Source organism: Ursus maritimus, unplaced genomic scaffold (assembly GCF_017311325.1).
Source record: "Ursus maritimus isolate PB19 unplaced genomic scaffold, ASM1731132v1 scaffold_23, whole genome shotgun sequence".
Lineage (NCBI taxonomy): Eukaryota > Metazoa > Chordata > Mammalia > Carnivora > Ursidae > Ursus > Ursus maritimus.
In genome coordinates, this window is record NW_024424786.1 from 17,342,646 (window position 1) to 17,354,812 (window position 12,167).

The window sequence follows — 12,167 nt, forward strand, 5'->3', positions numbered from 1 at the left end:
AAATTGGAAGCTTATAAAATTAATTTTTAGCCTCTCCTCTTTTGCAATTTAAGTATTTAAGGTTAAACATTTCCTTCAAGTACAATCTAGCTGCATCTCACACAATTTGCTTTGATTCTAAATACAGTATTTCCTTTTAAAATGTTTGTCTTGATTTCTTCTTTGTCCCATGAGTTAAAATGTCTATTTAAATGTCCCAATATAGGGACTATTTATTTATTTATTTATTTATTTATTTTTAACCTAATCCATCAGCAAAACCTGCTTCCACTTTCAAAATATATCTACGACCCATCTACTCTTCATCACCTCCACCACCCTGGTCCACTAGTTTCTCTCACCTACAAATGGCAAAAGCCTTCTGACTACTTATTCCTACTTCCACCTTAGCCACTTTCTACTCCATTATCATAATGATCTTACTAATGCTTAAGTCAGAGCACATCATTCCTCTGATTCCTCTGTTCCAAACTCTCCAGTGGCTTCCCATTTTACTAAGAGCCAAATGTTTTAAAATGGCATACAAGGCTCTGCAGAATCTGTATCTCATCTTTTCTCTCTGGTCTTATCTCCCGCTGCTCTCCCCCCTACTCATGCTACTGTTGCCATATTTACCTCATTGTTCCTCAAAGACATCATTTCAGGTTATTTGCATTTCTTGTCATGTCAAGAGAGCTGCTTGTTTTACAGGTTTTTGCTCAAGTATCACCTCAATGAAGCCTTCCCAGGTCAATCAAAAATTCCAAATCCTGTCCTGCCTCACCCACCCCCGACAACATCCCCTACCTCCTATCCTTGCTTCTATTTTATTCTTCATTCCTATCATTGACTAACATTCCGAAGAGCATCTCGTGAAGAGGCTAAGAGCTTGGGCTCTAGAGCCAGACTTCCTGAATTTGAATTTTTGACCCATCATTCTTGTTATGTAACCTTGGGCAAACCTTTGACCTAAAAGAAATGGAAGCTGATGGATAAATTCTTTCTGTTTTCTCCTCCAGGAGACACTCTCCTAAGATCACTGTTTAAATGGTTTCTTGGAGGACGCTTGATAGCACATTCTTATATTAGTTCTCCTTCCTTTCCTGCTTGTCCCTGGGACTGCACATCCTAATAATGTAGTGGCACATAAGACATTTGTCTCAGGTTCTGCTTTCTGAAGAGTCCAAGTAAAGACACCATAATCCACATGAACTATAAATGGAAGAAGTTTCCTAAACTATAAATGGAAGAAGTTTCCTAAGGTTTCCTAAAGGCGATATGGGTACCAAAGGAGGAAGAAGTCAGGATAGGCAGGCAGAAAGCTCAGACAATCACTACGGGGTGGTCCTACCATCCTAGCAGTGTCTAACTGACATGACAAAGATAAAGATACAGGTGGGCTGGGGAGACATGTTGGCCTGTTAGACTAATACAGACCAAGATGCATGGCCATTAGTTTATGGAAAAGGAGACCATTTTTTAAAAGCTAGTATAATATGGAAAATTTACTAATTTATATTCTCTTAAAAATTTTAGAATCTTTCAATTATATTGAACAATCAATCACATAGTACAAAAAAAACGGGGGTTTTAAATAAGTTATAAACAAAGTCTGAAGGTTGTGGAAATTAAATATTCTGAAATGACATCCAATTATAATGCCCTAATTTGTTTGTGAAATGAGTGAGTAAATAACATTAATTGCATTTAATTAGGAGAAAACAGTATACATAAATGTTTAAAAATCTCATGAGTCCTTTTCAGTTTAGTATTTTTTTCCTTTATATTTCAATATAATACTTTGTTCAGTAAATATGTTCATAATAATGGCATACAATGAGTCTAACTTATCACACTTCTAAACAAGCAAAATTTGAATTAATAAAATCTTTCCATATACCTGAGCTCCACTGAGGACCTTTTACCTATATGGATTTAAGTTGCAAAGCGCAGACTATAAAGTGTTTATATAGCCATGTATCTTTTATTATAAATGGAGCAACAGCAATAAAGGCTGTTCTCTCTTACTAGAGTTACTGGAAGGAAATATGACAAACTCATTGTATTGTTTCATTTGAGATGTTCCAGTTATATAAAGATTTCACTTAATGTGAGGGATAGTGAAAGAGTGGATTTGCATAACTTCTTTAAGAAGTAAGTTCAGGGGGGCGCCTGGGTGGCACAGCGGTTAAGCCTCTGCCTTCGGCTCAGGGCGTGATCCCGGTGTTCTGGGATCGAGACCCACATCGGGCTCCTCCGCTGGGAGCCTGCTTCTTCCTCTCCCACTCTCCCTGCTTGTGTTCCCTCTCTCGCTGGCTGTTTCTATCTCTGTCTAATAAATAAATAAAATCTTTAAAAAATTTAAAAAAAATTTAAAAAGAAGTAAGTTCAGGACTTACCTGTAACTCTTTTACAAAAAAGCTATTAAGTATTTCAGAGCAAATCAACATTTGCCCAAGTTTTAGACATAAATGATCATGAAACTAGAGCCAGATAAATGGGAGAGATGGGGGATAATAGCATTCTCATTAAAAAGTTACTGTCACATTGACTGGAAATCCTAGCCATAGCAATCAGACAACAAAAAGAAACAAAAGTCATCCAAATTGATAAGGAAGAAGCAAAACTTTCACTATTTGTGAATGACATGATACTCTACATAGAAAATCCGAAAGACTTCACCAAAAAACTGCTAGAAAAGGGGCACCTAGGTGTCTCAGTTGGTTAAGCATCTGCCTTAGGCTCAGGTCATGACCTCAGGGTCCTGGGATTGAGCCCCGCATCAGGCTCCCCGAATCTGCTTCTCCCCTGCTTGTGCTCTCTTGCTCACTCTCTTTCTCAAATAAATAAATAAATAAAATCTTTAAAAAAAAAAACAACCCTGCTAGAACTGATAAACAAATTCAGTAAAGTCACAGAATACAAAATCAATTAACAGAAATCTGTTGCATTTCTATACACTAATAATGAAACAGCAGAAAGAGAAATTAAGAAAACAATCCCAATTACAATTGCACCAAAATGATAAGATACCTAGGAATAAACCTAACCAAAGAGATGAAAGACCTGTATTCTGGTAGGCTGGTGATGGGTATTAAGGAGGGCACGTATTGCATGGTGCACTGGGTGTTATACGCAAGTAATGAATCATGGAACTTTACATCAAAAAACTAGGGATGTACTGTATGGTGACTAACATAATATAATAAAAAATTATTATTATTAAAAAAAAGAAAAAAAAGACCAAAAAAAGACCTGTATTCTGAAAACTATAAAACACTGATGAAAGAAACTGAAGATGACACAAAGAAATGGAAAGACATTCTATGCTCACACATTGGAAGAACAATCATTGTTAAAATGTTTATACTACATGAAGCAATCTACACATTTAATGCAATCCCTATCAAAATACCAACAGCATTTTTCACAGAACTAGAACAAACATTCCTAAAATTTCTACAGTATCACAAAAAACCCCAAATAGCCAAAGCAATCTTGAAAAAGAAAAGCAAAGCTTGAGGCATCACAATTCTGGACTTCGAGTTGTATTACAAAGCTGTAGTGATCAAAACAGTATAGTAGTGGCACAAAAAGAGACACATAAATCAATGGAATAGAATAGAAAACCCAGAAATAAACCCACAACGATATGGTAAATTAATCTTCATCAAAGCAGGAAAGTGTATCCAATGGGAAAAAGTCTTTCCAACAAATGGTGTTGGGAAAACTGAACAACAACATGCAAGACAATGAAACTGGACCCCTTTCTTACATCAAACAAAAATAAATTCAAAATGGATTAAAGACTTCAATGTAAGACCTGAAACCATAGAAACCCTAGAAGAGAACAGACAGTAACTTCTCTGGCATCAGCTGTAGCAACTTTTTTCTAGGTATGTTTCCTGAGGCAAGAGAAACAAAGCAAAACTACATTAAAATAAAAAGCTTCTGCACAGCAAAGGAAACAATCAACAAAACTGAAAAGCAACCTGTGGCATAGGAGAAGATATTTGCAAATGACATATCCAATAAAGGCTTAGTATCCAAAATATAAAACACCCAGAAAAACAAATAATCCAGTTAAAAAGTAAGAAGACATAAACAGACAACTCTCCAAAGAAGACACGCAGATGACCAACAGACACGTGAAAAGATGCTCATCATCACTTATCATCAGAGAAATGTAAATCAAAACTGCAAGAAGATACCACCTCACACCTGTCAGAATGCTAACTAAAATTAGCAACACAGGAAAAAACAGATATTGGCAAGGATGCAGAGAAAAAAAGAACCCCCTTGCACTGTTGGTGGGAATGCAAGCTGGTGAAGCCACTCTAGAAAACAGTATGGACGTTCCTCAAAAAGTTAAAAATAGAACAACCTTATGATCCAGCAATCACACTACTGGGTATTCACTCAAAAAAACAAAAAACAAAACAAAACCTAAAAAACCCACTAGTTCAAAGGGATACATGTACCCCTATGTTATAGCAACATTATTTACAATAGTCAAATTATGGAAGTAGCCCAAGTGTCCACTGATTGATGAATAGATAAAGAAGATGTAGTACACACACACACACACACACACACACACACACTTATACACAATGGAATACTATTCAGCCATAAAAAATGAAATCTTGCCATTTGCAATGACATGGTGGAGCTAGAGAGTATAATGCTAAGGGAAATAAGTCAGTCAGAGAAAGACAAATACCATATGATTTCATTCATATGTGGAATTTAAGAAACAAAACAAATAAGCACAGGGGAGAAAAGAAAGAGAGAAAGAGAGGGAGGGAGAGAGAGAGACAAACCAAGAAACAGATTCTTAATTATAGAGAACTGATTAAGGAGGGCACTTATTTTGATGAGCACCAGGTGGTGTATGGAATTGTTGAATCACTATATTGTACACCTGAAACTATATTACACTTATGTTAACTAACTAAATTAAACTAAAAACTTTAAAAAGTTATTCTCACATTGAAGTCTTGGTGTAAAATAGCTAATATTCCTTCCTTCCTTCTTCTCCCTCCCTCCCCCCTTTCTCTCTTTCTCTCCCTTCCTTTCTTTCTTCCTTCCTCCTTCCCTCCCACCTTCTTTCTTTCTTTCTCTTTCTTTCTTTCTTTCTTTCTTTCTTTTCTTTCTTTCTTTCTTTCTTTCTTTCTTTCTTTCTTTCTTTCTTTCTTTCTTTCTTTCTATTATGGAAGGGAAAAGCAAGAGGAACAAGATGCTCCCTTGAGGTTAGTCTGTGAGAACGGTCAACTCAGAGGTTCAATGTGGAACTTAGATTTTTTTTTTTTTCAATATTGCATGCATGCTGTATTTCTGGTAAACTTATCTGGACTGTGCTATCATAGCTCCTAGTTATTTTTTGATCCTTTCACTTCCTAAGCTCTCATGGAAGTAGGAATCACTATAGACATTGCCTTTAGCACCACTGTAGCATTGCTGACTTCAGAGGGCTTCCTTTGCATTCCAGTTAGATGAAGTAAGCCCAAAGATCTTCTCTTTAATATGAGACATCACAGAACCTAATCCAATCTATGACCAAACGCTGGCAGTTCTTTGTTTAAGCTACTTTAAAACCTTGTTTTGGTATTTAAGGCACTTTTACTTCATCATCCATGGAAATAGAAATATGCTATCGGGATAGTGAAGGACAACAAAAACATGTATAATTCATTAATAAGCATGGAATGCTGTTTCCTCCCCCACATTTTCACCACTGGAATTCTTACGTTCTCATTCATTTCTTTATTGGTTTTCTCTGTGCTCACAATATTCCATGGCATGGCTGTATTGTCAGGAGATGGGCCCTGGTGCTCCCTTAAATGGGTAATTCTGCTTTTTCTCTCTCTCACAACAAGAAACAGCCTGTGTTTCTTTGGGGAGTCCAGCTCTTAACTAGTGATCTAGTCAAACTGGTCCACCCTCATCTATTTGTTATTAATAAACTAATAGATTCTTCAATTCTCTGTCTTGGGTCTTCTTACACCTCCCTTTTATGCCCTTATAGTACCAGCTAATAATCATAATCTTTTAACAAATTACTAAAATGTGTACTTCTAACTATTTTGTTTAACGTGGGCCTCTTCTAATAGTTATATTTTAATTTAATAATTTGGAAATTTTAGGGGGTGCCTGGGTCCCTCAGTTGGTTAAGCATCCAACTTTTGATTTTGGCTTAGGTCATGATCTCAAGGTTGTGAGACTGAGCCCCGACTCGATCCCAAGACCCCAGGACCCTGAGATAATGACCTGAGCCGAAACCAAGAGTCAGCTGCTTAACCAACTGTGCCTCTGACCATATGACTGAACAAACTGACTCAACCAACAGCCTTGATTTCTGAGGAGCTAAACTTTTTCTGTGAGTTTCTTCTTTCTCCCTTCTTTGTCTTTTATTCATTAAGTCCGCCTTCTTCCTTTTCTGGTTCTTTCCTTTTTGACACGCAGCCTATACTTCTTAAACTGTAAGCTCCATGAAGGTAGCAACCATTATCTCCCTCCTTGCTCTGTCTGCATTGCCTAAATGTATGATAAATAATGGTAAGATAGGACGTAAGGTTAGAAGATTAAATCTGGGGGTGCCTGGGTGGCGCAGCGGTTAAGCGTCTGCCTTTGGCTCAGGGCGTGATCCCGGTGCTCTGGGATGGAGCCCCACATCAGGCTCCTCCGCTGGGAGCCTGCTTCTTCCTCTCCCACTCCCCCTGCTTGTGTTCCCTCTTTCGCTGGCTGTCTCTATCTGTCAAATAAATAAACAAAATCTTAAAAAAAAAAAAAAGAAGAAGATTAAATCTGGAGTAAGTTTGATACATATGCTTATAATGACCAAAATGTTCTGAATCCCCACAATATGAAGTCACATTTCCTAACTGCAGTTTATTTACCTGGAAAGTCCTTTCAAGCAAAATATTAATTGCATTTCATTATATACTGATAATACCATCTTTTTGTTTAAAAATTCAATTCTGTAGAAATGGGACTGGAAGAAAATATGGTTCCCTCATTTTATCTAAATGGATCCAGACCTTAAATGAAATAGATCGTATTTGAGTAAGAACTATTTGAGTTCCCTGCTTGGTAAGTATTTTTTTCTCTTCCTCAAACATTGCAAGAACTAACTGTACTCTTAGGCTGAGTCATTTTGAAATACATGGTCAATTTGTCTTACTTCAGCTAATTTAGTGCCTTAGTCCTTTCCATTCAGTTTTAAAATGAGGACCAGAGTTTTGTTGGGGTATAGTATTATCTCTCCACCCAAAAGCTATTACTCTGTTTGACTGGCTATAGAACTTTGGAGCAGTCCATTTCCATTCCTAAAACCATTTAGTTGCCAAATCTCAGGCCATTAGCAAAAATGTATCTTTTTAATGGTAAGTTTTAAAGGAACCAGGTTAACTTAGGTTTCCTAATATAATTACCATACATCATTTAAAGCAATTAATTAATTAACCAAATTACTTTACTTATATACTGAGGTTTGAAAATGTAAGCACAATATTGTGAAATTTGCAATAATTATAATTTTCTCTCTTTTCCTACATAAGAAAGAACACTTCCATGTGAGGCATCCTTGTCCACCTCCCACCCCATTGGGTGGTGGAAACTTGATATCCCAATTAGAAGTGTTCCAGTATCTGCCAACTTAAAACAGCAGGTTTTTTTAATTTAATTTTTTTATTATGATATGTTATTCACCATACGATACATCATTAGCTTTTGATGTAGTGTTCCATGATTCATTGTTAGCATATAACACCCAGTGCTCGGTGCAATATGTGCCCTCCTTAATACCCTTCACCAGGCTAGCCCATTTCCCCACCCACCTCCCCTCTAAAACCCTCAGTTTCTTTCCCGGAGTCCATAGTTTCTCATGGTTCATCTCCCCCTCTGTAAAACAGCATTTTTTATTTGTTTTTTAAGCTTTCGTATACATATTCAACCAAACTGAAGTTTCAAATTTCTTACCAGAACTGTTGTTTCCTTTCAGGGATATACCTCCTCCTTTCCCCTTCCTCAGTGTGGTTTCTGGTACGTGAAAGTTCAACAAACTGTACACCCTTGGGATAGGGGTCCACAGTCTATATGTGAGTACTTGGCCTTGATCCTCGGAGGCCTCTAACTATGTGCCTCTTGTGCTCTTTGGCCACTGGGCAACCTGCTGGCTTCTGACCACCACCAATTAAGGTGTAAATTATCCTGCCTGCTCTTTCGGTTTTAGCCTCTGTTTTTCCTGAACCTCTGGAGAAAAATCTACAATTAATGCAATTCGTAGGGTTTTATTTTCTTGGCTTATTCTGAGCCTATTGGTCTCTCGATGCCACTTCCCGACCCTTGGCTCCATGCTGGCTATCACTAGTGCTACAAACCCGAGTCTCAGACATATAATTCACCTAGCCACTGGTCAGGCTGTCCAACCCTCAGCCTCCAATATTTTGAAGAACTCCTTTTTCATTCAACAAAACTCAACTATCTAAACTGTTGCTTTACTACTGAACATAAGAACATCTAACTGTAAGTCTAAATATAAGAACATCTTTGGGGCCTAAGTATTGACTTCTTGGTTTCAGACTATCTGTCTTTTTCCTAAAGTGCTGAGACTCATTTAATCAGTGAGGAGGCATAGGAAATTATGATTTAAGAGGAAAGAGAAAACTTGATTGAAACCAGAAAACATGACAAAACAACGAAAAAAATCAGGAGAAAATATTTTTAAAATATCTTTAGAGCACATCACTGACATAGCAATAAAGCAAGATATACTAGAGACCCAGAGAGGTAAACAGAGTGCTGAAACTGGGTTTTATTTTTAGGAAATTTGCCAAACCCCAATGAATTTGAGTTTCTGTTTCCATGGTCTTACAGGGGAAGGACACAGAAGACAAATTTCAGGACCTAGCTAACATGGGAGATCTAACAGAAAACTTCCCTCATAAAACAAGTCACAATAGGCTAAATATCATTGAAAAGGCAAGCCAGAAATAATACCCTCCAGGTGGCTCCAAGTAAACTAGATTGTCTCAAACATTTTTTCTTATAGAAGAGAAAAAATAATCTTCATTAAGAATCATAACACAGGCTGACCCTCACTTGTAGTTTAAAATACATGAGATAGGGGTGCCTCAGTGGCTCAGGTCATGAACCCAGGGTCCTGGGATCGAGCCCTGAGTCGGGCTCCCTGCTCAGTGGGAAGCCTGCTTTTCCCTCCCCCACTCCTCCTGCTTGTCTTCTCTCCTTCTCTCTCTCTCTCTCTCTCTCTCTCTCACTGTCTGTCAAATGAATAAATAAAATCTTTAAAAAACAAATAAGAAAATAAAAAATAAAATACATGAGATGAAGCTACAGAGAAAATTAATTATCTGAAAGAAATATGTCTGAAAACATGATGTAAAAATGTACCACAAAGAGACAAAGACATGAAAACTATGAAAGAGAGGTTGAGAGACGTGCAGGTCAAAATAAGAAGCTCTAGCTTACACCTAATCACGGTTTTCTGTAAAGAATGGAATGAGAGGATATAAAAGAGATAATATTTGATAATGGGTGAGAAACTTCCAGAAATGATGCACGATACCAAGCCACAGTGTCAAGAACCCCAAGCAGGAACAATAAAAAGAAATCCTCTCTCAGACATTTTGTGGTGAAACTGAAAAATACCAAGGAAAGGAAAGATACTAAAAGCTATCAGAGAAAAGAGAGATTGCCTTCAAAGGAATAACATTTAGGATGATACATGACTGCTGGATAGTAACAATGGAAGGTGGAAGTCAGTGATGACATCTTCCATTTGCTAAGTGAAAATACCTTATATAAAGGAGGGCAAAAAGACATTTTCATATAAGTAAAAACTGAGAGAGTTTGCTACCAGTAACTAAAAGAAAGGTATACGAGGTAGAAGGAAAGTAATCACAGGTGGAAGAACTGAGATGTAAGAAGGAATTATAACAAGAAAGTGGAAAAAATGGGGTTAAAGCTAAATAAACATTTGCTACCTATAACAATTTAATATTTTGTGGAAGTTTCAAAAAGATAAATTTCATGACAATAAGTTACAAATCGTGTGATTGAAGTTAAGATTTTCTAGTGTTCTTGATTATTTCCGAGAAAAGTAAATAACATTTGTTAACTTTATATTTTGATCATTTACATATGCAAACTGAAACATTCAGAGTAATAATAAAAAAGAATGGAAATGGAATGTACAATTTCCAAACTAGTAGAGAGGAAAATATAATGAGAAAAAAAATCAATCTAAAAGAACATAAGAATGGAGAAAAAATGAAACACAGGAAAAGCAGTACAAATAGAAAGCAAATAATAATCCAAATATATTTGTTATGACAATAAATAGACAAGACCAAATCCTTTAGTTTAGAGATAAAGATTGTCAGATAATTGTTTTTATATTAACTATATACTGATTATTAGAGACCCTCCTAAAACAGAAGACTATCAAAATATAAAAAGTAAAAGGATGGAAAGAAGATATATTAAGCAAATAATAATAATAATAATTAGCTGGGCTATTTCTATTAATATGGCATAATTGAGACTTTTTTTTTACTAGAGCCAGGGAGAGTCTCTACATAATGATTAAAGTTTCAATTCACTAGGGAGAAATAATATTTCTAAGTATGTATGTGTCTAAGAACTAAATTTAAAAATACATAAAGTAAAATTTGACAGTCTACAAGAAGAAATAAGTTCATTTTCATAATGAAAGACTTAAACACACCTTTCTAATGAATTGCTACAAAAACAGAATTAATTCATCTCTTGCACCTAACAACTATAATTTAAAAGATTCATGGAAATTTTCAGAAAAATTGAGCACATATTGGGCCTAAAAGGAAATCTCAACAACCACCTCTTATACTAAAAGATACAACCTCATTAAGTTGTCCACTGGGAAGAACTGGCCACATGTAGGTAAGCTTGTTCCAGAGAGGATTTTCAACTTTGGAATGTTTCCACTGGCCTGGCTTATTAGTCCCTTCATGTTTTATGGCCCACCTAAAACAAAATAAGAAACAAAAAGGAATTTAGTAAGATTACATATCACTTCAAAATATTTTTAAAAATCAGGAAAAATTGGCAATGTCATAACTGACAGTGGAATTTGAGGCAAAAGTCAAAGTAACCATTTTATAATAACAATGACTTAAATAACAATACTAACAGAAAAAAATCAAGCAAAACTTTTTAGACATTCAAAGAGAAACTGACATAAACACAATTATTGTGAGAGACATCACTACAAGACCAACAGATTATAAACCACCAGGTAAATTTTTCTAGGGTAACAAATAAGGATATTAAATATCTGACTGGTATAACTAATAAATGTAAGTATGATAATTTACTTATATTCATTGTAGCCTACTAACAGAAAATACCTTTCTCAACAATTCTTTGAACATTTGTAGTATTTGCCACATACTAACAATGTAAGCTTAAATACAGTTTTAAAATGAAAATTAAAAAGCCACACTTTGTGGAAAATGATAGAATAAAAGTAGATATAAATAAAAGTTTAAATTTACAACTCCAATCACATAATTTAAAAAACACATTCTCAGGGCACCTGGGTGACTCAGTCTGTTAAGCATCTGCCTTTTGCTCAGGTCATGATGCCAGGGTCCTGGGCTTGAGCCCCACGTCGGGCTCCCAGCTCAGCAGGGATCTTGCTTCTCCTTCTTGCCCATTGCTAGTGCTCTCTCTCTCACTCTCTCTCTCTCAAATAAATAAAACCTTTAAAACAAACAAACAAAACACATTCTCTCTCCCCAAATACTATTATATCATATAAAGAAAAAAATAATATGATCAATAGCTGTTTAGAAAGCAATGAAAATAAGAATCATGAAAACATATAATATAGAATTACATTCAAAGGTAAATTCATAATGTTAAGTGGTTTTTTTATTAAAAGCCAAATTGAAAAGGAGAACTAATAAACATTCAAGTCAATTATTTTAAAGTATATATAAAATTGTCCCATGGAAAACAGATGAAAGGAAATAATATTCAAATAGAAATAAATAAATTAGAAAATAGAACATCAGTAGAATGTTTCAAAGAAATGTTTTTGAAATAAAAATAAAATAGCAAATCTCTTGCAAATAAATCTAGATTACTATAATACAAACCAAATGGAAGATTGAGCTAACTATTTA

General features: G+C 35.6%; 1 protein-coding gene across 1 annotated transcript in view; it reads right to left on the minus strand.

Moving 5' to 3' along the window:
- The window catches only part of DCDC1 (doublecortin domain containing 1), a 414,959-nt gene that overhangs the window by 83,588 nt on the left and 319,204 nt on the right, over positions 1 to 12,167 (minus strand). The window contains exon 19 of the mRNA XM_040638911.1: positions 10,881 to 11,004. Coding sequence (XP_040494845.1) covers positions 10,881 to 11,004 — 124 coding nt within the window. The remainder of the gene's footprint in view (positions 1 to 10,880; positions 11,005 to 12,167) is intronic.